This window comes from Zonotrichia leucophrys, chromosome 5 (genome assembly GCF_028769735.1).
Source record: "Zonotrichia leucophrys gambelii isolate GWCS_2022_RI chromosome 5, RI_Zleu_2.0, whole genome shotgun sequence".
Classification (NCBI taxonomy): Eukaryota; Metazoa; Chordata; class Aves; order Passeriformes; family Passerellidae; genus Zonotrichia; species Zonotrichia leucophrys.
Window position 1 is genome coordinate 40856854 of NC_088175.1, and position 27777 is coordinate 40884630.

Consider the following 27777-nt stretch of genomic DNA (forward strand, 5'->3'; position numbering starts at 1 on the left):
GAATGATGTATTTGCTAAGTAAACAAAAGCTCCTGCTGTTTCCTTGAGAAAAATTAACAGAACAAAATACATATATAGATCTATTTTGCTCTGTTACGAAGTTTCCCACACTAGAATAAACAAACCTTCTGTGATTCTATGCCTGCTGAGATTCCTATGGATGTGTAATGTGAAAGCAAACTTCAGCCTATTATGTAGACTTAAAGAGGTATTTCTCTTACCTGATCTTTATCAATTTTTTCACCAATTATATTTTCATCTAATATAACCAGTATAAATTATAATTATGTGAATACATTTACCTAATTTTATTATCTATGATATTCAAAGATGAGCAGGAAATGGAAAATGCTTGAACTCTGTCCCACGTTACTTTGCACATCACTAGCAGTCAAGCACAAAGTTAAATGAGAAAAGAATTAAAAGCTTAAAGCTGAAAGAAACTACATACACTGCAGCAACTTCTAGCTGTGGTGGGGTTGACCAGAGCCCTCTGCTCCAAAGCCAGTTATCTCTTGGGGTTCTTTGTGAACTCTTCTCACCTATTGTATAAGGAAAATGGGGGCCTAACTTAGGGCAAACTCCACAGGCAGTTCTGCTTTGAAGGAGAAATTCTCTAGACACCTACAGTGCTCATTCACATAATCCAGGTAAGGATTCAGGTATTAGTCATTTCATCACTTAAATCCTGTGAGGATTTAGACTTGGCAGGTTAAAGGTACCTATTAGTCAATCTGTTACATGCACAGTTATCACATCCTGACTGCATTCAGTCTTTCACAAAATAAAGTTGTAGCCCTTCAACTTTTACAAGAAATGCCTGATATATTTACTTATAAAATCCAAGACGTTAGAATGTCAAACCAGGAGGTCAGGGTCAGTCTTTTTCTAGGAATCAAAGCATTCCAAAGAATACTTGTCATCTCTCAAAAGTCTTTGCTTCAGGTGTTGAAGCAAGAACCCTTGATCAAATAGCTTTATAGCATGATGCTTAAGGTTTTCTGCAGAGAAGATGTGATTTTGAACAATCTTTGAGTAGATGGGTAGAACAGGAAGCCTGGTTCATCAGGTTCCTTCTGGGTTACTGCTCAGGCTATGGCCCTTGCACTGTCCCTCAGAGGGACCTCCTTGAACCCAGCTGTAAAACAAATCTGCATCCGTGATGGAGGCTTCCCATCTGCTCCCTGAAAAAAGGCCCTGTGCTCAGACACTAGAGAAACTGTCATAAATATCCGCAGCCATTATTGGATGAAGCTTGAAGCCCCTTGATTCTTTTAACCACTTCCATGCTTTTTCTTATAACCCACCTTCTACACAATAATTTTAATAAATTATTTGCCTGCATTTTGTGAATTCCTCCTGAATTGTTTCACATATTACTGAGATCTAGTGCAGCAGTGAAATAAGGGGTCTTATCCTGTCATTAGAATCTCTTGCAGTGAATTTTGAGAGAAACACAGAAAGCAGATATATGTTATTTGGATTACAATTTGTTGTAAAGCATATTACAAAATATATATGTTATTTGGATTAGAAACTTTGAGTATTTGCAATAGAATGTCTCTTTCTATAATTGCATTTTAGCTTTCTTGAGGAGCCTGTTTCATTTTCTCTGATAAGATAAAGGATACTCTCCCCTTTGTTTTATGGAGTTTTATCTGGGTCCTTTGATCCTAGCTAAATGCTTTGCTTTAAAAGTTCAAGATATTATTCTTAATATGCTTTTCACATTTTTTTTCACAGGAGGTCAGATTGGAATCCAAATAGGAAGTCAGTTCTCTGGGGGTCTTCTACAGAAACAGAATGGTACATTTATTTATGCTGTATATTTGTATTTATTTACTACATCCATACTGAATAATAAAAATGCCTTAAATAAAAACCCTCCTTAGCATATTGCCAGTGGTTCCAGATGAAAAGTAATGCGTATTAACAACTCTCTCTCTCTCTAAGAAGAGCAATATATTTGCTAGACACCAGTTACTAAGTACACAGACATTATACAGTATGGTTATATTTGTATAATCATAGTTAACTAAGAAAATAGATGTGTTTGCAGAGGCTGTGTGCATATCTGCATGAACATGTATATATAACACCAAAGTGATGTTTGGTTCCTTTTAAAAAAAGGAAATGAGACCACTTTGGCCTGCTGTGAAATCAGTGGCCAATGTCGGGTAACCAAGAGGGCAACCCATCCTCCCTGACTTTTACCATGTAATGATTTGTGTCTGTCCTGTACAACCAATGTGTGGTCATTTTGAAGAATTTTCATCACCTTAACAGAAAAATATAATACAGAGAAAAGGTGATAATTAAAGTTTTTCTTCCCTCCTTAGAAAGAGGAGGTGTAATGAGAAGGAAACAATGCTTTTGTAGCAGTAAGAAGCTAATTTAGTACAGCTTAGACTTTTGTATTGTTCCATGTCTCTGAAGAATTCCAATATTCTAATGGATCATAGTTTCACAAAAGGGTCAAAGTTACCAAGTAAAAAATGCAGGTCATCACAGCTGAAGGTAATTTCTTATGACTTAAGTATCCTGAGCTCAAATTTTACTATCTACTTTTAACCTGTGTAAAATAAAACAGGCTTAGCATTGTTTCCTTGGGTCCGGCATATTAACTCCCTAGTCCTTCCTGGGTCTATCCTACATGCAAATTTAGGTATTGTTATGCTAGTTTTTGATTTCTTTCTTATTTCTTTTCTAGCTTCTTTCGGAATTTCATCTAGCTTCAACATCTTCCCATCACTGCTGACAAATGTAGCAATAACACGTAAGTAAAGGAAACTAAGTGTATTCAGTAAGTGTTCAGTTTTAGGGGGTATAGACAGAAGACTTTGATATAAATGGGGAAAGGCACTGATAAAGGAAACCATGGGTAATTCAGAGGAGAAACATGGTGATTAGAAATAAACTGTTTTCTTAGCTGAAGTGAAGGTGACTAATTAAGCTCTAGCTGAGCATAACTGTAACCATTTGTAGGGTATATGAGTGATATGAATGATGAATAAATACACAGCTCTATAGTGGTTAGATAGAAAACAATAAATGGAGCTAGACAGGCAAAAAACATTCCGTGAGAAAATGAAGCTTTGGACAAGTTGATTTCCCCATGTGGAGGCTGGGGATTTTAAGTCATTTTTAACAGCCAGTCTTAATTCACAGCTGCTAATCCTGCTCACAATGGCCGTGTGTGCAGCACGTGGGGCAACTTCCACTTCAAGACCTTCGACGGGGACATATTCACCTTCCCTGGGCTCTGTAATTACGTTTTTGCCTCCCACTGCAACGCTCCCTATGAGGATTTCAACATCCAGATTAGGCGTGAAGTGGTGGCAAACACTCCGACAATCAACCGCATCACCATGAAACTCGAAGGTGTCGTTGCCGAGCTAACAAAAGATGCTGTCATGGTCGATGGCAACAGGTAAATTCACATTCGCAACACTTCTTAGGTATCCACAGGCTTTTTTTCCCCAATCTTGCCAAGTACTTTGGTGTGCCTGGAGGGGGGGGGGGGGGGGGAAATTGTGTTCTTTAATAGATCTGACAATTTTACCAAAATAAATAATGAATAAAATGCTATTAATTCCTGTCATGGAAAATAAATCCTCCCCTTGAGGATTGCCTCAAAAATAAAATTTGGATGAAATGTTCTGAGAAGCTGGATCTAAATTTAAATCCATATTTGATAACACTGGACCATCTCATTTTGTAATTGATTTTCTTTCTCAAAAATATTCCTACAGATGACAGATACCACAAGACTTTCCCTTCTTATCAAATATTTGGATCAGAAACTAACTAGCATTCTTTCTGCCTTTTCCCAGAGTTCAACTGCCATATAGTCAATCTGGTATTACGATAGAGAAGAGCAGCATTTATGTGAAAGTTGGCAGCAAAATCGGTGTTGTGTTATTGTGGAATGAAAAGGACAGCATTCTGGTAAGAACTGCTCCTGGACCTGTTTACCCCTTCAGAGAACAGAGCTAATCTTTGATTAGGCCTGGCTCTACCTGTTTAGGGGGTTGCTACTGCCTTCTTATCTCCCACTGTTGAGCAATTCTTTCTTAGTAAAGATAGGCTTGTATCCAGGTAGCCCTAAGGAAAATTACATGGATTTATACCTAGTGGATGGTAGGCATCTGCTTAAAACAGGATAAAAAATCACTTTCATTGTATGATTAGATATTGGTATTATTATAGGGCCTAATTACCCCTTCAAAGATACATTTTTAGCTGAATTTCACTTTCCTATGCCTTCATTTTTTTTTCTGTGGATTTGCTTTTCTTCCTGAAGAATCAGTAAAAAGCGGCTAAGAATAGCATAGATAGTACAGTGAAATTTGAAGTCTGTGTCAATAGTATCAATAGCTTGGACTCTGCAATCAAATCTGAGTTGTCTTTATTCCAGCCTTCATGTTTTAAATAAAATTCCACAGATCTGACAAGAAATACTAAGAGGCAGCAGGTACAACTGTTTTCTCTGGTTTTGAACATACTTTAGAATATTTATACTAACTTTTATCAACTTATTATTCATCATTTTAGCTGGAATTGAATGAGAAATATGCCAATCAGACTTGTGGACTTTGTGGTGACTTCAATGGCTTTCCCATATACAATGAGTTTATTTCAAACAGTAAGTGTTTTAAATTAAAAAAAAAAAAACAAACAGGTTTTTGTGGTCTCCAACAAGCTGGCATCATCAGCATTCCTCTTTCCCATCCTGTCAAATGGTTTACCCATAAGATATGATTCGATCTCTATTTAAAAATATGTAGTAGAGAGATCAGATTATGTAAGTTAATGCTCTGAGTGTAAATATAGTACTGGTGCTAACAACTGATTGCATGTCTCTTGCTTGCCACGGTTGTAAACCATGCTGGTAAAAGTAATCAGGTAACTCCATAAAAATGAGCAGATTTGCACTTATAAGATAATTAAATACAGAAATATATTCAGTAAAACAAAAGGCAATTATATTTTCTAGACAGTACATTTCTAGTTTCATTTTTGTCTCACAATCAGTATATCCACATTTCCCTGTTGATTTGCATAATCTTTGTAAGATCTTATCTTTTTCACTATTCCCAGCTTGAGCATTTTCTTAAACCTTGTCTTACAACAATCTCCATTGTCCAAATTCCCGTTTAGATCTTTTTTTTTCCTCTGCCCTGAATAGGCTCAATATAATCTGAAAAGGGTTTGTTATTTTTCTGGGAAAAACCTTAGTGTGCATCTAGATGCAATAGGCTGATAATTGTTTTCCAATATTTCCTTTTTCCAGGGTGCTGTACAAAGTAAATTGAGGTAGTGATGTAGTGCTTCCTTTGGAAGGGGTGATGATCACATTTAAAGGCTTAAGGGAGCTAACTGTCTTGGCCAGCCTTCACCCCAGTCCTTGAGAGAAAAAAATAAATATAACAGGCAGTTGCTTTGAACAAAAACCTCTGATCTGTATTGTTAAACTTCTTTTCTACAGATATTAAGATGACAGCCTTGCAGTTTGGGAATCTGCAGAAAATGGATGGGCCAACAGAACACTGTGAAGATGCCACTTCTATCCCAACATATAACTGCTCTGATGATCTTGTAAGGATCTTTTTACTATCCTTTTATTTTTCTTTCAAATTTATCTATTCCCTTCTACAACTTTATATGGGTCAATAGGAAAAGTCCTCAGGCAACAACAACTTAAAGATAGCTATAAGACTATGTTACATAATAATTACAAAAAATAACAATACCATCCCCCCAACTTCTTTCTATTTACTGAGACTTGTCTATTTTTTCCTCCAAAGGATGACATATGCGAGAAAACGCTGACCAGCTCTGCATTTGCCGACTGTAATGACCTAGTTGATGTTAAAGACTACATTAAGGCTTGCCAAGATGACTTGTGCAGCTCTGAAGAATCTAAAAACAGCTCATGCATCTGTGACACCATTGCCGAGTACTCCCGGCAGTGTGCTCATGCTGGTGGGCAGCCCCTGGACTGGAGAACTTCAAAACTGTGCCGTGAGTATCCCTGGAGACAGCCTTACTTCGTGCTCAGTAACTCACCAACAGCAAGCTCTCAAATAACACTGAGGATGCAGGAGGAGTTAAAGCCTGTTCGAGATTGAATCCTTTAGAAAATTCTGATGTATAAGTTCCAGCATGAAGACTTCAGCCAAAGAGCTAAGGATTTTAATGCAAACTGAATTAAATACTAGCAAAACACTAACATGGATACTCTAATGAGAGTCAAAGTGTAATTTAATGAACCTGTACAGTGAAGGAAGCAAATAAAGGAGAAACAAGAAAGAAGAATGAGGCATACATACTTGCTTGCTTGTATTCCTGATTCTTTTCCTTATGATGGCTCTAGCATTCGTTGTTCTCAGTTAACTGATTGGACCTTCACAGGTGAATGTCTGACTAATCACCTATTTATCTCCTCTTGCTTGATAGTGATGAATTTGTATTGATTAAACATATACTTGATTATGGGGTAGCTATTGATACTGTCACCAGCTCCAAAATTAAAGTCCATGAGGTGCTATTTGTCCTCCTGATGGTATCTCAAAATGCAAATATACTAAAGCTTTAGGAATTTAGGTCTTACATTTCACTAGCAGTACAGGTGTTCACAGGGAAGGGAGCCTTCAGTAAAAACAGACCTTGCTGGCTTTCTGAGGTTATTACCTTGCTGTCCACAGAAATCCAATCATTGAGCCAGTTCAGCACCAGAGTCATGGAATGCACATTTCAACTGTAAAATAGGAATTTAGGTGGTTAAACTTGCAAATTTTGAGAGCTATAGTCAATTGCAGTTTGGTGTGGGGTTTCTTTTGGTTTTTTTTTAATCTAGATTTAAAACTTAAGTGGATATAAATGTATAGAGAACTAGAAATACTTTTCACTGAAAAAAAAAAATAATACTCTCTTCCTTTAAATTTCAGCCAAGACGTGTCCTTACAACATGCAGTACCAGGAGTGCAACTCCCCCTGTACTGACACATGCACGAATCCTGAACGATCTCTGTTTTGTGAGGAACACTGTATCGATGGCTGTTTCTGCCCCCCAGGCAAGTCCTTAAGCACTCACATCTCTGATCTCAAAGAACAAGAGCTTACCTGTCGGTTTCATGGGATTTAAGCCTCATATAGTTGTATTTTTCACAGCTGCCAGTGACAAGCATTTGTCATGTGTCAGCTGAGAAAAGATGTCTGAATTAATTGCCAATACACGTGCAATATGCAGAAAGCAGGATAAAAGAACAGCAAAGAGATCAAGACCAATCTTTCAACCAGCCACCTATGTTGGTTGAAAGTCCCTCTTTCAGAGCAAGTGGAATTTAGGAATACAAAGGTTGAATCCTTCCCTCAGCAAACTGACAGTCCTGCTGTCCTCAGCATTGGTGTGTCCACTTACAACTGCAGGTCTCTTGCTAAGAAAATATTTAGTATTTGTAACAAATAAAATGGTGTGTAGGAAATGCCACTTTAATTGATCAAGGTTTTGTCTTTTTTTCTTTTTAATCTAGGGACTGTATTTGATGACATCAACAATTCTGGCTGCATTCCCCAGCAGGAGTGCTCCTGTATTTACAATGGCAAAACCTATGCTACAGGAGCTTCTTTTTCAGAACCATGCCAGACCTGGTAACCTTTGTTTCTTTTCTAACTCACTGTTTCCACTCATATATTTAATGGGTTTAATAGTTTATTATATGTAATTGCATAATTGGTAATTGATATGTGTATTTAACTGACTGCCACATTTCCAAAGCACCCCTAAAGAACATTATTTGTTTTATTTAGCAACAGCCACAACTAGCTTTGCACTCTATCTCATGGTGATCAAAGCAAGGATTTACAATGTTTAGATTTCTCACCAGTCAATTAAAATGCTTCCCCTTTGTTTATTTTGTTCAAACATTTGGAATTCTCCAGGGAAATGAAGCTGCAGTCATTAATGTATTTGCAAATATTTATTTTCTCTGGAGAAAGCAAGGGATGACACAATACAAGCTCAATGTCTCAATTATTAATCCTGTACCTGTGCTCTACCACATCAGCTTTGAAAATAGACATAGTCTGCATCAGGAGCAGATGTGGAGTTACCTTTTCTTATTTGTTAGTTTATAATACATTTGTATTGTAAAAAAACCCCAAACCACCCAGGAGATATTTTAACTTGACATTGTGCTTTATGTTACCTGAAAAAATCCACACAATTATTTATCCAAAACCTGTTTTGGAGAGTTCACCTGTCTAAAGAAAAAAACAATCAGATAAGCAAGGAGAATGGTTACCGGAGAAATTGATTTTAATACGTTTCATCACAAGTTCGCTGTGTTTTTGAAACTCTTAAACCTGTGTGTCAAACCACAGCTTGAAGGGAAAAGCAACAGCAAAGCAGCTGCACCTAACAGCACTGTATGTCCTCCTGTTCTGGATTCCACTGTTACTGATTTCACTTTATTCTTGCAGTACCTGTAATGGGGGCCAGTGGAGCTGCCAAGACAAGTCCTGCCCAGGAACGTGCTCCGTAGTGGGAGGTTCCCACATTTCCACCTATGATACGAAGCACTATGATCACCACGGAGACTGCACCTACGTCCTCTCTAAGGTGGGACTCAGAGGATGCTTCCAGGTCATAAAGCCTCATAGATTTATAGGAAGAAAACATGGTCTCTATCAACACTTAAGAAACTTAGCACCTCTGACACACAGACATTAAATTCCCTGCCACTTAGCCAGATGTTTGCTATGATGCCATTTCATTGATAATAATTAGATAATTATTAGGATGTCATGCAATTGTGTGTGGCGCTCACTGGAAAATTTCCAGTTCTGTGAGAGTAATTGAAGAGCACTGTCTTTTTAAGAACTTGCCTAGTGTGCAACCTTCAGTACAACTAATCCAGCTCTCTTATTGGGTTGCATAATTTTTGCCATGTTACTCTATTATGTGGTATTTGGCCAAATGGTACAACTCTAAAAACTACAGTAACTGTTCTTAAAAATAAAGATTATAAAACAGCCTTTTTTTCATTTTCATTGAGTTTAAATACAGAAAAACTTCAAGTTAATTGATGCATTTCACTTAGCTTTTAAATGTTTTTAAACATTTAAAAATAACTCAAAAGAAATGGAAAATTTGGAAATTATTATAATTAAAATATTTAATTACAGACATGTGTAGGTGAAATGTTTTGATGTTTTAGGGGCTTTTTCTGTTTGTTGTTTTTTTTCCTTTTTCCCCATCTGCACTATTCAGAAAATGGAAATTAAATGTTGTATGTTACTGTTCACCTAAAACATATTTTATCAGAAATTTTTGTCTAGGATTGATACCAGCTACAGAAAAATGAGAGTTACAATAGAATTTAATAAAACATAAGAAGTTGTCATGAATAAAACTACCAAATGTGAATATGGATCTCCATCTTAACATCTGTATGAATATAATCAATAAAATCCAGATTCTACATTTCTTGTTCCTAATAATTCAAACAGGGAAAAATTGAATCTTCAGCCAAAGCAGCTCTGGGATTTGTTAAGTCTATATCTTGTCCAGAAAAAGAAATACTTTTTCAGAATTGAGAGAAAATTTTACAGGGAAAGCTTTTTTGCAAATTTTATAGGGAAAACTTCCTGTAATTATTCTTCAGTGAAATAACTTGACTTTTTTTTTTTCAGGACTGTACAGATGAAAAATTTACCATCCTGGCAGAACTACGCAAGTGTGGCCTGACTGACACTGAGACCTGCCTGAAGTCAGTGACCCTCAACATGAATAAAGGACAAACTGTAAGAATGCAAAATAAGCACAATAAAAATATGGGGAGAAAAGAAACTAGGGCTTAATCAGTCAGGCAGCTGCATTTCTTTGTCAGATTTTCAGCGTATGTATGATGAGTAGATGATATTTTTAATCAAGTGAAAAAGAGTGGATTTTGTTATGAAAATCAGATCAGCCATAAATCTGGCTTTGTGGAATTTCATTAAGAAACATATTGTACTCACAAAGCAGAAAAAAGCTATTTTCTCTGACAATTAGATGGGAAAAGACCATAAGCTTCAAGGTTAGTAATTGTGATTACAAAAGTTAGTGATGTAATTAATCACTAAGATGTGTTCAAAGAAAATAACATGATGTAATCCCCCAAGAAGCCGAGAAAGTCTCTTTAAAAGTAATTCTTTTCTGGCCGGGAAAATTAGTATAGTGTACAAAGTAGAAATAAGGGGGAGGTGAAATCACAAAGATCTACCTTTTTATTGAATATTGGTTTAATTAATATCACTGGGGTTCTCCTCATTATTTCTCTTTGGACTGTAGTTATTTTTCACACATTGTTGGCATGCTAGAAGGCCAGCCTGGGCTACGTCCAAAGCAGTGTGGCCAGCAGGGTGAGGAAGGGGATTCTTTCCCTCTACCTTGCTCTGGCAAGACTCCCCTGGAGCGCTGCATCCAGCTCTGGGCTCCTGAGAAGAACATGGACTTGTGGGAACAGGTCCAGAGGAGGTCACAGATGAACACATAGGAGCGCCTTTCCTATCAGGAAAGATTTGAGAGAGTTGGGGTTGTTCAGCCTGGAGAAGGGAAAGCTCTGGAGAGACTTTTAGTCCCTAAAATGAGAGCCTTTCTGTCCCTAAAATGGGCCTACAAGAAAGCTGGAGGGGAACTTTCACTAGGGCAGAAGGTCCTATGACAAGGAGGAATGGCTTCAGACTGAAAGAGGGCAGGTTTAGATTAGATATTGGGAAGAAATTCTTTACCATGGGGGTGGTGAAACACTGGGACTGGTTGCTGAGAGAATCTGTGGGTGTGCCATCCCTGTAAGTGTGCAGACCAGGTTGGATGGGGCTTTGAGCAACCTGGCCTAGTGGAAGGTGTCCCACAGCAGGAGGGTTGGAGCTGGATCACCTTTAATAGTCCCTCCCAGGCCAAACCATTCTATAATTCACAGAGTTGCCTTTTGTTCCTCTTCCTTATCAGATCGTGGAGGTCAAACCTGATGGCGGTGTGTTTGTGAACTCCATCTACACCCAGCTGCCCATTTCAGCAGGTAGATTTTTCCTCTAACAGTAAATTACACAAGTGCTTTTGAAGTAAAGTGGGATGTTTGGTGTCATGCTGGACAAGCACAGGCAAGAGTTCAAACTGTAGCAAATAGAATTTACAGTCTTCTGATATGATTACTCTCAGATTTACTTCCTTCTCACTGCACCAAAGTGAAGGCAGAAGACATCTCTTTACCTATTTTACTTGTTTTTTTTTCCTACCCCTCTGCTCACACTTGCTTAGAAAGAAATTTTATTTTTGTTTCAATGGCTAAGGATTCCATGTGATATCTCTGACCTCCAGATCTTTATGTCACTTCTGAATTTGCAAAAAAATGCAATAGAAATTTAAAAAGAGCAGCATTGTGTTTTCAGCATTTGGCCTTGTTCAGAAAGTGACTGTTTTGTTTCTCATGTGTAGCTAATGTCACCATGTTCAGACCTTCCTCATTCTTCATGATCATGGACACAAGCTTTGGCGTCCAGGTTGAAGTGCAGTTCACGCCCGTGATGCAAGTGTTTGTGCGTCTGGATGCTTCTTTCAAAAACCAGACTTGTGGTGAGTGAATGAAGTAAAGGACTCCTTGATCAATGTCTGTTTTCATAGCCAGAGCAGTATAAACTTTTCACTGCTTTTCAACAGGTCTCTGTGGAAATTTCAATAACATCCAAACTGACGACTTCAAAGTCATAAGTGGAATAATTGAAGGAACAGCATCAGCATTTGCTAATACATGGAAAACTCAGGCTTCATGCCCTAATATCCAGCAGAGTTTTGAGAATCCTTGTGCACTCAGCATTGATAATGGTGAGTGCTTCTTAAAACTTCTGGCTTGTTTTTTTCTTGTTGCTCATCTCTAAGGAAAACACATTTGTTGGAAAGCAAAGATTAAAAATTAAAAACTTAAATATTTTATAAAAACTGACATCTGAAATCAGAAACAAGTATTCAAAATGAATGCGCTGAAGATAAGTAAGGATGTAAAAAAAGAGTGACAGAAGCATAAGTGAAGCAAACTGCAAGGACACTGAAAATAGAGTAGATGTCCATGCTGACAGCTTGGTGTCAGAGAAGTGGATTACTGAAGCATCTCTGGAAACCCTTTAATTAATCTCCTTCAGCAAGTCCTCGTCTTTGGTTTTAGGAACCATGACCCACAAGCTGAGTGAAAAGAGAAAAAATAAAGATAGGAGAAGAAGAGATTTAATGGAATGTCAGAACTGTCTGCACAGGCCGGGGCAAGCATGGGTTTATGACTAACGAAGTACAAAGAGTAATGTGCATTTCTATTGTTTCTTCATTTCACAGAAAAATACGCTCAGCATTGGTGTGGACTTCTCACTGACAGCACAGGACCTTTTGCTGCTTGTCACTATGCAGTGAATCCTGCTGTTTACCACACGGTACTTTGCCCCATTGCTTTTCCCTTTGGAAACAATAGAAATAGGGGCTGTTCTAGACGTGTCTTAGGCAATACCTGTATCCCCATTGCTGTGCTGCAGAACTTCCTTCTTTCAACATGTGTTTCTCTTTGTGTTGTAACACTACTTTATTTCGGTTGTCAGTCTTGGCTTCAAGATCCTGACTTGTTTTCTCATGAAAAGGCTGCTATTTACTCCCGGATGGTTTTACACATAAGCCTGATAGTGTATTTAAAGGCATGTCAAATGCTTGTTTGGATATCAGTCAATTGTTACCTTATCAGCCTGGCATCTCATTAATAACTGCTTGGAACAGACAGCCCATTACCTAATTACCATCACTTTGCTAGCAACGTGTTGCAAACCACTCTTCTCACTAGGAGTCACCCAGGTGCTGACACCGGTGAAATGGGATATCTGGACTGCACATTGTGAATAGAGCTTTGGGTGCTATTGTGCAGCAAATCCAGCTGCACCAAAAAAGGTTCAGAGGACCAAGGAGCTGCAAAATGTATAACAGAATTTAAGACCACTATTTCCTAATTATAACTGCAGTAATGGACTCAATTTTCATTACCTGCATTTTCCCCCACCAGGAACCTTAGACAAAAACTGGAAAGTGATAAAGCTGTGTTACTGTTGTCTATGAGTGAGCATATCTGAAGAAAGATTAAGAAAAAAGATTTGAAAGATAAAGTTCACTGGTTTTTTAAAGACTGACAATTTTACCAGTGCTTATTTTTCTCTCCATTTTTAGAACTGCATGTTTGACACATGTAACTGTGAAAATAGCGAGGACTGTCTGTGTGCAGCTCTGTCTGCCTATGTGAGAGCTTGTGCTGCAAAAGGAATCCAGCTGCAGGGATGGAGAACTGATGTTTGCAGTAAGTACTCTCCTCATTTCCTAAGAACACACATCAATAAAAATTGCTGATCAGAGATTATTTTCTACTCATTTCTAGACAAATCACTAAGTGATGAGGAAAGGATTTTGTTAAGTGCACTCCTGGAAGTAATTCTCTGCTGCCCGCTTGGAATCAATCCATTGCTGGCAAGAGTGAATATGAATAGAAGGGAGATGTGGTTTGATTATGAGAGGGACTGTTTTTATGGAAGTGCCTCCACCTGTTTCTGTGCAACTTAGAGTTTCACTACAGCTTTACGAGTATCACAAGTTGTTGCAGAGATGATGTGCTGTATTAGAATAACAGTACTAGTAATACTGACCAGAACACTTGCAGATGCATGTCTTTGAAGCTGCATACTGGGTTCTTGTCTCATTCATTCCTCAAGAGGTTTAGGCATCTTGGCATTGAATGGCAGCAGCAAATGGAGGTTTCCTTCTGAACTTCCATTTGAAAAAATCTTTTCTTCTTTGCATGCATTATTTACTCCACATATACAATAGCTTTTCAGATCAAACTCTGAAATTATTCAGAAATACATTTACATGAAATATGCAACATAAACAGAGGTGTATTGTTTACATGTTATTTCTACTGCCTATGATTTTTATTTTTTCACATGAGAATTAACTATCTGGAATTAACAATCTATTTTATTTTCCTCTCTCAAGCAAAATACACCACCTCATGTCCCAAATCCCTGAGTTACAGCTATACCATCTCTTCCTGCCAACCCACCTGCCGCTCTCTGAGTGAGCCTGATGTCACATGCAATATTAAGTTTGTCCCAGTTGACGGCTGCACCTGTGTAAATGGAACCTACATGGATGAGAGTGGCAAATGTGTGCCTGCTAATGAGTGCCCCTGCTACTACAAAGGATCTCCTATACCATTTGGAGAAGTGGTCCATGAAAATGGGCGTGTATGGTAAGTAATCTTTTTTAAAATATTCAAATAACGTGTATTTTCTCATTAAAGTCTGGAATGTGTAAGATGGTTTCACCCTGAATTTCAAAAGAATGCTCTCTCTTCAATTTCTTCAAGTTCTTTTAACTTTATTTTCAAATTTACAAATGGTATATATTCCCCTGAGTTGCAGGATGAGAACAGAGGGCAGAATGGAGCCACTACAATGAAAAGTGATATGGTTAATGACCTGTTACACCATTTAAATACACACAACTCTATGGGGCCAGATGGGGTCCACCCAAGGGCACTGAGGGAGCTGGTGGAAGTTCACAGAGGCACTTTCAATCATTTGTCAGCAGTTTGGTTAACCTTGGAGGTCCTGGTTGACTGGAGGTCAGCAAATGCGATGCCCATTTACAGGGCAGGCCAGAAGCAGGATCTGGTGAACTGCAGCCCTGTCAGCCTGACCTTGGTGCCAGGCAAGGACACAGAGCAGATTGTCTTGAGTGGCACATACAGGGCAAACAGGGGATCAGGCCCAGCCAGCATGGGTTTGGGAAAGGCAGCTGCCACTTAACCTACCTGATCTTCTTATATGACAAGGTGACCTACTTAGTGGATGAGGGAAAGGCTGTGGATATTGTCTGCCTGGACTTTTGTAAAGCTTTTGACATTAGGGAAGTGATTGTCCCCCTGTATTTGGTCCTGGTGAGCTGTACCTCGAATTCTGTGTTCAGTTTTGAGTCTCACAATAAGAAAGGCATTTTGATGCTGGACCATTTCAGAGAAGGACAGCAGAGCTGGTCTGGAGCACAGGTATTATGAAGAACAGCTGAAGGACCTGAGGTTGTTTAACCTGGAGAAAAGGAGGCTCAGCGAAGACACTCACACTCTCTAAAACTGCCTAAAAGGAGTTGTGGTGAGGTGTGGGTCAGGCTCTTCCCCCAAGTACCAAGTGACAGGATGGAAGGAAATGGCCTCAAGTTGCACCGGGGGTTGTTTTGATTGGATGTTAAGAAAAATTTTGTACTCAAATGCTTGTCAAGCACTGGAACACGTTGCCCAGGGAAGTGGTTGAGTCACTATCCCTGCAATTATTTAAAAGTAATGGAGATTTGTCACTTAGGGACATGGTTTAGTGGTGCACTTGGCAGTGCTGGGTTAATGGTTGGACTTGAGGATCTCAAGGGTCTTTTCCATCCTAAAGGTTTCTAGGATTATGTAATATTTCTAGATTGATAGGGCAATTGTACTTCGGTGCATTTTTTATTAAATTCCATAATCTTTCAAGTATAAAATTACAACAACAGCAACAAGAGGAGATCTTATGAGAATGTAAGTAACGAGCAATGACAAATATGCATCACAACCTATGAATTTTCCTGCTAAGCCGCAATGGATATCATATGAAAGCAGCATGTGTAGTGGTATTGAGAGAAATTCTTTCCCAAGACTGCAAAACAGGTTTTCAGAATTCCTTTGAAAGTTCTGAAACTTGACAAGGGATAAGTAGCTCTCAATCTCAATATTTGGTTTGAGAGGAGATAATAAAATACATTGTTTTTCCCTCTCTCACAGCACTTGTGTCCAGGGAAGACTGAATTGCATTGGAGCACCAAATCCAACTTCAGGTAAAAACAATCTTCCACTTACTTTTTTCTCTTTACCAGGTCTTGCACAGAATAGTTCATAGAACTGATTCTTCTTAATGGATTTTTAATAGAAGCATTTCTCACTTAGTCATAGTACTACAGTTGTCATAAAAGGCAGGAGTGAACTAGATTACTCATAAAACTCAGAAAACTCATAAAACATAAAACTTATAAAACTCTTTTTACAGAAAAACTTTTTGTTCTGATATATTTTGTGGGGTTTTTTTGGGGGGGAGAGAGTCCAGTACTCTGTAGTGAATCTTATCAGCAGGTTGAATAGGGACAACAATCTCTGCTAACTGAAACAGGGAATTTCCAAAGAACTTATAAATGGTTTAAATGGCTACAGTGTGAAATAAGCCCTGTGCCACTTCTTTCCTTCCTCTAGTCTGTGAATCTCCCATGGTCTACTTTGACTGTGAAAACAACACAGCAGGAACAACTGGAGCAGAATGTCAAAAAAGTTGCCAGACTCTGGATATGCAGTGTGTAAGTATGTCATGGCCCAATGAAATGGTGCTTCCAGGTTTGTCTATGCTCGTGCTGCTGAAGTAATTATCTATTGGATCTATTCCAAACCTACAACACAGATACATTGTTCTTGTAGCAGAATCCCTAAAATGATGTTATGAAGCATTAACAATGGAACCCTTGGATCAAAATAAACTAAGTAATATCCAAATTAATTCTTAAGATTAGTGTCTACCTTTCTTCAGCTACTGCAGGTAACAGTAACTAGTAGTGAAAACTCTAGAGCTCTACTGCTTATTTGCCTTCTGAAGGAAAGGCTAAAAATTGGCTAAGAGAAATGTTTCTTTCTCATACCATGCTGCATCTAATCATGTTACTCCACTTAAGTTCATGGTAGCCACATGCCATTTCATAGTAAGTACCATATGAGATAAATAAATTTCAATATAACTCAGCCAAACTGAAAAAAAATATTACTTGTCTTTCTTTTAAAGTTCCATTCAGTCACAAATCATCCATTACAAAGTGCAAGAGCCAATGTGTTTTAAATTTCACAGGTTCCAGCAGAACAATCAGGATGGGTATACATAAAAAATTTTTCTTTGACAGATTTATATTTTACTAAATCTATGGCTAATAACCTTTTTGTTCTGTTACCCTTTAATTGCTTTATAGTTCTCTCCTATTGAAGTTGGGCAGCAATAAGACTATATAAGGCACCTGTAATGAGAACTTAATCTTCCTTTTTCTAATGTGATCATTTCACTCTAAAATTATGTTTTTCTTTTATCTTTTCCAGTATAGCTCACAATGTACATCTGGCTGCATATGCCCAGATGGGCTTGTGTTAGATGGGAATGGTGGTTGTATTCCTGAAGAGGAATGTCCATGTATTCACAATGAAGCCATGTATCAGCCTGGGGAAAAGATTGACTTCGACTGTAACACCTGGTAAGTATATCTGCAGAAGTAGCATTCCTGGTTCCATCATTTGCTTTTCTAAAGACCTTTTATAGTAAAAGAACAAGGAAAGATTTGGATTCCAAATCTAATCAGTTGATGGATTTTAGATATTTTAGTTTTGGATTATGCAGTATGAGAAGGTTGCCTTCTAATATCTGACAGATGGCCAAAGCACAGAAAGGGAGGAAACCTTTAGGACTACAGGGTTCATTAAGTATCTAGTTTTGCAGTTAAGGTATTCAGGTAGCAGAACAGATTTTTCTTTAATTCTTTGAATGAAAAATGTAAAAGAGTGTTTTATTTCCAGAAAAAAAAATAGCATTTGGGATGGATTGCCAAACAAATATTGATTGTTCAGATATGTCTACACAAAAGAGTAAGTTGTTTTATTATTAAAATATTTAATTCTTTTTTTTCCTAGTGTATGCAAGAATAGGAAGTGGGAGTGTACCAAAGATCAATGTCTGGGCACTTGTGCTGTTTATGGAGATGGTCATTATAACACCTTTGATGACAAAACGTTCAGCTTCAATGGAAACTGTGAATACACACTAGTCCAGGTACTGATAGCTAGCAGTAGCAAATGAGGGGTAATCTTGATCCTATCCTGTAAAAATAATATATTTTTAAATGTTATTCTCTACCCAGGACCACTGTGGCAAAAGTGGCACAGTCAACGGGACCTTCAGGGTTGCCACTGAAAATGTTCCCTGTGGCAACACTGGGACAACTTGCTCAAAGTCTATCAAAGTTTTCTTAGAGGTAAGAAGGTTTTGCACATAGAGCAGTTTTCCTTTGTACCTGCTAAGGCTTAGGAGAAGCCTATATTTCTATTGCTTCAAAGAATTTGGAAAATATTTAAAAAGCAATTCAACTATTAAATTAGGTTTACATCAGATTCAAGTGAAATATTTGGTAGATCTTCCTACCTTTCTATGTTTTTGACTTCCCACACTATTTTACATCATCCTTGGGAAAAGTAAAGGCCTAAGGGCAGAAATTTAGCCTATTGTGTCAGAAGATCCTTTTATTGTATGCAATGTAGTTTCTCCATGACAGTCAAAAGACACTTTTTTAACCTACACCATTTAAATATCTGTTACCACACTTCCAGGAACCTGAGATTTGAATTAGATTGCTTTGATTCATTGCATTTTGATTATTTGTTTTCATCGTATAAACTGTTTATTCATAGTATTCTTAAAAGCAGATAAAACATGTTTGAGAGCACAGCTGCAGCTACTGAGCTCATTTCTCCTTACCTTTTCCTCCTGTTTCAGAGCTATGAACTGATCCTTGGCGAAGAGCGTGTCAGTGTCGTAAAGAGAGGGCAGAATGACGAGGTGCCATACACAGTCCGCTATATGGGGATGTACCTGGTAATTGAGACCAAAAGTGGGCTGATCCTCATGTGGGACAAGAAAACCAGCATCTTCATCAAGCTCAGCCCTCGTTTCAAGGTGCGGAACTAGCAGCTCAATGGCAATTTACTGTCCTGCTTTGAATGGGTGTGAATCTTGTTGAGACCCTGCCAAGATCCCAAATAGTGATGGTCTCTAGCATTCCTGCTGTCCATCCCACATTGCTTTCCATTCCTCTGGTACCTCCGGATGCTGTGTCATCATCCTGCTGCCATCATTCTGAGCTTGGAAGGTAGCTTCCAGTGCCTATTTGGCCTGATAGAACTTGAGTTGGCAAAACACTATTTTGGACTTGACTTTGTTGAAATTACAAACTGAACATTTTTACAGGTTATCAGACTTATTAAAATTACATAACTACCTGTGTATAAATCAACTGAATAGGCTTGATCTTGAAAATAATCCATTGTTTCCAGTTCTCATTGACACACAAATTATCACACTTCAAGAAAAAGGAAGTGTATAATGAGTGAAAGCCTCTTTTATGCCACCAAGTATTTGTCAAGCATATAACTACACAGATGAAAATGAATTCCAATTTTCATACTCCTCTTAGCTTATGATATATAAGCACTAAAAACTGTAGTAAATACAGAATTTTCTATCTTGCTGCATATCACAATGACATTTAAATTAGGTATTTAAGTGAAGTATAATTTAGAACCAACTTCTTTCAGTACCATAGGTTCTTTCCCTGAATCACTCACCAGCACTTTTAAAAAATAATAGTAATATGGAAAGTATGCACCTTAGTTTCATAGAAAAAGCATGTATTGTAGCCTCTCACAGTTGTACTGATCCATACATTTGGAATGAGTGATATTTCTGGATGCACAAGGAAAATGTAATTTCTTTATATACCAGTGAGCAGACTTAATGGTAAAGACTCAATTAATAGATTAGGTGGCTGAACTGTTAGTACTTAATAGTTAGAAGGTTGTTTTTATATGCATAGCTATTGAAAAAAACAAGGCTTAAGTGAAAAGCTTAATCAGCTGCAAGTCCTCACTTCCTTGTTAAAAATACACCTCAAAGACAGAAGGTTATGACTACAAAGATGGTTTTATTGTTCATATTTAAAAGAAAAAAGTTAACAACAGTATCCTTCTAGATGTAGTGGTCATATTCTGTTCCTCTGTTCCAGAGTATGAAGATGTTTAGGACTGATAGAATGGAATGCCACTATTCTAAGAGATGGATTTCAAGTATTCTTTCAGTCTCAGATTTTGTTTCAAGTTTTCTCACATCCATTATTCTTTTATTTATGTCTTTTGCAGGGCCAGGTCTGTGGTCTCTGTGGAAATTATGATGGCAACAGCGTCAATGACTTTACTACAAGGAGTCAATCTGTAGTAGAGAATGTCCTAGAGTTTGGAAACAGCTGGAAAGTATCCTCTACGTGCCCTGATGCTGCCAGTGTCAAGGACCCATGTTCTACCAACCCTTATCGGAAGTCCTGGTCAGAGAAGCAGTGTAGCATCATCAACAGCAATGTCTTTGCTGCCTGTCACTCTCAGGTATTACCAGGGCAGACGTTTACTGTGGGAAAACTAAGCCTGTGGGTTGATGAAGGTGCTATTCTCATAGGTTTTAACATGCATGCCTTGTTTATCAATATGTTTCGCTTCAAATTGTGCCAGGAAAACTCCAGTCTGAATCACCCTCAATGGGACAGATTTATAGTTCCTACTTGTAAGAAATAAAAAGGCATTTAAAAAAGAAAAATAACAACAAAATAATAATTTCATAATCACTATGAATTTTCTTGCAGCCTGACTTGAATAAAAATTCTCATATACCAGGTAGAGAAGGCAAGCTCAATGAAATAATAACACAGGAATGAAATATCAGCATAACCTTTACCTGACACTAAGTACATAACAAATGTTGTCAGGTAATTGTGCAGTTGCCTAATATTTTTTTTTTTAATTAATCTAATCTTACACCAGGATACAAGTCTAGGTTTCTAAAAATCTGGCAATACATGATTTGGACATATCATTTGGCATCACCTCAGGTGTCTTACAGTGTTTAACAAAAGAAAAACAAATGACCAATGTAGGCCTTTCCTCTGGGGTACTACAATTGTAAGAAAACTACTCTAGCAAAGGTAAGAAATCACTTAGAAGTCAGGATGCATAATATCATATTTCCTGTAATAACAGGTTGAACCAGCAAAATATTACCAAGCATGTGTGACAGATGCTTGTGCCTGTGACACTGGAGGAGACTGTGATTGCTTTTGTACAGCAGTAGCTGCCTATGCTCAAGCATGCAGTGAAGTTGGTGTATGCGTAGCCTGGAGAAGCCCAACAATTTGTCGTAAGTTTTATGTGATACACCTTTCTCAAAGTGCAGCTAAGTGTACAGTATCTTACATATGTGCATTAATATCTATCTCACTGTGTCAATTTTTCATGCTTAAGCTCTTTGATCTTTTTTTTTTCTTTCCCTGAGTATGTTCAACTTTCTGTTTCTCCTCAGCACTGTTCTGTGATTACTACAATCAGCAAGGAGAATGTGAATGGCACTATAAGCCTTGTGGTGCTTCCTGTATGAAGACCTGTAAGAACCCAAGTGGAAAATGTCTCAATGACCTGCCAGGTTTAGAAGGTAAATATAGCTGCAAGTACCTCCTAGTGGGTACATATTGTTATACTTTAAATTGTCTGTGAAGAAGTATATTCCCTCCATCAACTGCATTTGCACAATTGAATTTTCTCTATTATCATTACATCCACATGAATGGAAACAGATTATGGAAACTGGAATAAGATCTCTAGGACTAAGTTCTTATGGATGGGTTCTGCTGATGCTAGTAACTCTGCATTTCTTCCTAGAGCTATTCCAAAACATAAAGTAGAAACATGATGACAATGAAAAACAAGACCTGCAAATGCATTTGGTGCAAATAAAACCTTTGCTGACTGCATCTCATTCTTATCTTTTCCACCTTCAGGCTGCTACCCTAACTGCCCGCCAGACAAGCCATATTTTCATGAGGATCAGATGAAGTGTGTTAGTCTCTGTGATTGTTATGATGATGAAGATGGAAAGATATACCAGCGAGATGAATGTAGCATATGGTAAGACTTAACATACTAACCTCATCTTATACAAGGAAAAATGATCAAAACTCAAGGGGGAAGTTGTATGTTCCTGTTACGTGCAAGATCAGTTCATGCTACCTGTTATGAAATAATGCCTTACAACCTAATGCCAGTTTTCCTACTACATTAATAAGAAGGTTTTACATGATGTTATGTTTTTATGAATTTATTTTTGATTATATTGTAAATCCTCAGCATTAAGATGCATCAAGAACAAGAAGTCCTTTATGACTAGGCTGTCTTTATTTCACATTCCTGTGGCAGGAAAAATGTTGTGCCATGAGTAAAGATATTTATTGGTGGCTTGCATCCAAGGATTTTGCAACATACTTGCATTATTTGAGCATAGAGACTCACCCTTTTAGCCTTCTATTTTAGTACAAAAATACTGCAAATGCAAGGAAAGTGATACTAAGGAAAAAAGGAAAGTCTGCCTTAAGACTTCTACCCATAATTTTGCATAATATTTAACTTCACTCCTGTTTATATGTTTGGGTTTAATATAAAGGAAGGCTTTGGAAAATAATGGCCAAAAAGGAGCCAGAATGAACAGAAAGCTCTAGGAATAAATACAAAAGTGCCTTGCCTTTTGATGCCAGTATCTTTCAGAAAGATGACTAATAAAATTACATCACAATCACTAAATATATGGGTTTTTATGCTTTCTGTTTCAGTGAGTGCACATCAGAAGGTTTACAGTGCAAGTTCGATGATAAAGGTAAGACAGCTAAGAAAAATTATTTCGAAAAAGAAGTATTGGATGCTGTCTTTTCATAGATGTCTGAACTGACAATAAACTTCTGAATTACAGCCTGCAACTGCATTTATGAAGGGAATAGCTATAAATATGGTGAACTCATCTACAACACCACAGATGGAACTGGATGGTGTTTCAGTGCAACATGCGATGTCAATGGAACAATAAGCAGAAACATCTTTAAATGTGGCATTTTTACAACAACCCCATTTACATTTTCCACAAGTCAGCCCACAACTACTGCTTCAGGTATGCATAAATAATCTTTAAAATAATTCCAAAATCTCTGTAAGTGACTAAAAATTACCTGAAAGGCAGGACCTTTTCATCAGTTAATGGTATATAATTTTACTTGAAACTATTGACTTCTACTGGAGCTGCCAATTCACCTGGCAGCTTCAGTTGAAAAAGAATAGTTAAGGATGTAGAAATGAATACACCATTTCTTACAAACTCAGTTTCCTCTGTTTTACTATGGTGATCCTTAGGGAAAAATTAATAGAGTTAATTAATCACTGCAACCTGGAGAATCTTCTAATTTCCTTGCAAAAACCCCCAGCAGTTCTAGACCAGCTTCTGAAAACATGAAAGTTGCTGCCATTTCTTAAATTAGTGAGCACATAAGAAATTTATTTTGAGGGAGTCTTTAAACTATTTATAACCATTCCTTGGAATCTTTCCTAATTCTGTTTAATACCCAAATCGACAGTTTCCTTCTACTCCTGGAGTACACTGCTATATTATTCCTGCTAATTAATTACAATGACCAAATTCTGAGTAATTGTGAGAAACATGTCCACAAAATTAAACTACAGCAAGAACTAAATATTCAAATTTAAGTCTTCTATTAAGTAACAGTCATATTGAGAAAGTAATATCTATTACACATGGTTATCTTCATAATGCCAGGAATATAAAGTCTTATTAAAATACATAGAAAATACCTTCTACCTATTAGATTATATATTTCATATATAGTATATGTGTATTCTCTATTATAATGTACTACATATAAAATACACATATGTTAAGTATATATTTTATATTTATAAATATGTTACATGTGGTAATATTGAATTAAGTAAAAAAGTCATTAACTAGTCAAAATATTTTAAAGTCTGTGAGGTTATGCAGTTATGTGTAAATAAATACAGAGATAATACCAAAGAAATAAAACCTCCTCTACTTATACCAAAGCAATTGTGAGACATATTATCTAAGCAGTAACATACTGTGCAAAGGATATCAGATTATCTATATTAAGCTACAAATCTTTAATAGATGTCAAAGAAACTACCTCTACAATAATAAGGCAAAAAGTCAAAACCTACTTTACAAATTAAATTTGAGACTGCCAAAGCAAGTTCATTAAAATTAAAATATTACATAATATTAAAAATATTTACAACAATAAAAAAGTATGGAAGGTGAATAATTTCTTCCTGGAACTCTAATAAGGACAGACAAGACTTATGTTTCCTCCTTTCAATTACAGAAATTACAACTGCAACACCAGTGACAACTGTATGTGTGAAAAATGTCTGTGTGTGGTCAGAATGGTATGATTCCACTCAGCCTGAAAACAAAGAGGACAGTGGAGATTATGAAACATATCAAAATCTCAAGGATAAAGGATACAGTGTCTGTACAAACCCAAGCGATGTTCAATGCAGAGCCAAAGAATATCCAGATACTGAAATTACCAACCTTAACCAAACAATAGAGTGTAGTCAAAGCAGAGGATTAATATGCAATAACCAGGACCAAGAATCCAAGCAGTGCTATAATTATGAAATCAGAATCTCATGCTGCAGATACATACCATGTTCAGAAGCACAAACTACAACACCCACAACCACAAGAGAATTCACAACTACTGCTGTAGAATCAACACCATTTACAGTACAGACAACAATAATACCAACAACACAAAAACAAGAAAGTGAAGTAACAACAACACCAATGAGAGAACGAGACAGAACGACTCCTCAGAGTGAAACATCAGTAACAGCAACGACAACCCAAGTCTCAACAACAGGATACCAAATCACAACCACGACAGGAGGAACCTCCACTGTGGTAACCCAAGCTCCATCATCACCCAATACTATCTCCACTCTCCCAGGATCAACACTACAAACAACACATGGCACCAAAATAACCTCCAGTACTACTGCCCTGCCAACACAAGGCACGACTATCACTACACCTGGACCAAGAGTACCAACCCAAGGTACCACCAGTGCCAGCACCACCACAACTACTGGGGAAAGGAGCACTCTATCTACAGAAGGAACTCTTCCAACAGTATTATCCACTGTTGCTATTCAAACAACATCAACAATTGCTGCCTCCACCCCTGAAATAAAAATAAAAACCACAACAGGTACCACAGCTGGCCCCAGCACCACGGGCTCAGCTACCGAGGAAACAACCATCATCACTACCACCACCAGCACCTCTCCCCCTCAGACTGAAGGTACAACCATCATCATCCCAACAACAACAAGAGAACCCACACCAGCCACAAGCACTGCCAGCACCTCCAGGACTACCGAGAGAAGCACCACAAGAGCCACTGCCACCTCTGCTCCAGGAGAAACCTCCACTGCGGCAACACAGGCTCCAACATCTCCCACAACGCCCTCTGAAGTTAAAATAAGAACCACCACAGGAACCACAGCTGGCCTCAGCACAACCACCACCACCCCACCCACAACAACTGGGCCCACGCCAGCCACCACCACAATCCGCATCTCCAATAGCACAGACAACTGCGTGGTGGAGCACTGTGCCTGGACACAGTGGTTTAATGTGGACTCCCCTACTCCAGGCAGCGAAAATGGAGATTCAGAGACATTTGAAAACATCAGAGCTGCTGGGTATGAGTTGTGTGACAAGCCTCAAGACATCAAGTGTCGAGCTAAAGACTACCCTGACTCAATTGTAAAAATAATGGAACAGAAATTTGAGTGCAGCCTTGACAGGGGGCTTGTGTGCAGAAATAAAGACCAGACTCTCAAGTACCCCACGTGCTTTGACTACGAGGTCTCAGTGCTGTGCTGTGACCGAAAACACTGCCAGACCACAGTACCAACTGCAGCAACCACTGTAAGCACCTCCACAACACACATCCCAGCAGAAACCACCACAATAGCAACACGACCTGCAGCAACACCAACGGCTGTCCACACACTTCCACAGCAAGTAATAACAACCACCGTAGGAACAACAAGTACCCTCTCACCACAAGGAACCACCATCATCACCCCAAGATACACAGAGCCGATGAAAATAAAAACCACAACAGGCAACGCGGCTGTCCCCAGTACCACGGGCTCAGCTGGAGAGGAAACAACCATCATTTCTACCACCACCAGCACATCACCCCCTCAGACTGAAGGTACAACCATCATCATCCCAACAACAACAAGAGAGACCACACCAGCCACCAGCACTGCCAGCACCTCCAGGACTACCGAGAGAAGCACCACAAGAGCCTCTGCCACCTCTGCTCCAGGAGAAACCTCCACTGCGGCAACCCAGGCTCCAACATCTCCCACAACACCCTCTGAAGTTAAAATAAGAACCACCACAGGAACCACAGCTGGCCCCAGCGCAACCACCACCACCCCACCCACAACAACTGGGCCCACGCCAGGCACCACCACGATCCGCATCTCCAATAGCACAGACAACTGCGTGGTGGAGCACTGTGCCTGGACACAGTGGTTTAATGTGGACTCCCCTACTCCAGGCAGCGAAAATGGAGATTCAGAGACATTTGAAAACATCAGAGCTGCTGGGTATGAGTTGTGTGACAAGCCTCAAGACATCAAGTGTCGAGCTAAAGACTACCCTGACTCAATTGTAAAAATAATGGAACAGAAATTTGAGTGCAGCCTTGACAGGGGGCTTGTGTGCAGAAATAAAGACCAGACTCTCAAGTACCCCACGTGCTTTGACTACGAGGTCTCAGTGCTGTGCTGTGACCGAAAACACTGCCAGACAACAGTACCAACTGCAGCAACCACTGTAAGCACCTCCACAACACACATCCCAGCAGATACCACCACAATAGCAACACGACCTGCAGCAACACCAACGGCTGTCCACACACTTCCACAGCAAGTAATAACAACCACCGTAGGAACAACAAGTACCCTCTCACCACAAGGAACCACCATCATCACCCCAAGATACACAGAGCCGATGAAAATAAAAACCACCACAGGAACCACAGCTATCCCCAGTACCACGGGCTCAGCTGGACAGGAAACAACCATCATTTCTACCACCACCAGCACCTCTCACCCTCAGACTGAAGGTACAACCACCATTATCTCAACAACAACACTGCCTACCCCTGCCACCACCACTGCCAGCAGCTCCACAACCACCTGGGAAAGCAGCACTCTATCTACAGAAAAAACTCTTCAAACGGTATTATCCACTGTTGCTATTCAAACAACATCAACAATTGCTGCCTCCACCCCTGAAATAAAATTGAAAACCACCACTGGCACAACGGTGGCCCCCAGCACCACAGGCTCAGCTGGAGAGGAAACAACCATCATTGCTACCACCACCAGCACCTCTCCCCCTCAGACTGAAGGTACGACCACCATCACCCCACCCACAACAACAGTGCCTACCCCTGCCACCAGCACTGCCAGCACCTCCAGGACCAGTGCAGGAAGCACCACAAGAGCCTCTGCCACCTCTGCTCCAGGAGAAACCTCCACTCTGGCAACCCAGACTACAACATCTCCCACAACACCCTCTGAAGTTAAGATAAGAACCACAACACCCTCTGAAGTTAAAATAACAACCACCATAGGCACCACAGCTGGCCCCAGCACCACAGCCTCAGGTGGAGAGGAAACAACCATCATCACTACCACCACCAGCCCTTCCTCCACTTCACCTGAAATAAGATTAATAACCACTTCTGGCCCCTCATCTGTGCTCACTACAACTCTTCCTCAGTCTGGAATTACCACAGGTAAATTCTTATAAGATTCTTTTCTCCTAATGTAGAAAATACTGCTATAACAGCTCTTTTCAGCACTACTGTCAGCCCAGGTATATAATTGTCGACTTTTT

General features: G+C 38.8%; 1 protein-coding gene across 1 annotated transcript; it reads left to right on the plus strand.

The window, feature by feature from the left end:
* Positions 1 to 2170: 2170 nt before the first annotated feature.
* LOC135448690 (mucin-5AC-like) lies at positions 2171 to 27690 on the plus strand. Its single transcript, XM_064714907.1, has 30 exons — positions 2171 to 2177; positions 2711 to 2776; positions 3169 to 3430; positions 3834 to 3948; positions 4555 to 4645; positions 5489 to 5598; positions 5808 to 6024; positions 6951 to 7076; positions 7536 to 7653; positions 8485 to 8623; positions 9697 to 9807; positions 10997 to 11066; positions 11483 to 11620; positions 11705 to 11869; positions 12371 to 12465; positions 13241 to 13367; positions 14060 to 14315; positions 15876 to 15928; positions 16338 to 16438; positions 17220 to 17371; positions 17805 to 17943; positions 18032 to 18145; positions 18664 to 18843; positions 20082 to 20321; positions 20970 to 21126; positions 21289 to 21417; positions 21764 to 21890; positions 22589 to 22632; positions 22726 to 22896; positions 24140 to 27690. The coding sequence occupies exons 1-30, from the start codon at positions 2171 to 2173 to the stop codon at positions 27688 to 27690; spliced, it is 7371 nt and encodes a 2456-aa protein (XP_064570977.1).
* Positions 27691 to 27777: the final 87 nt, after the last annotated feature.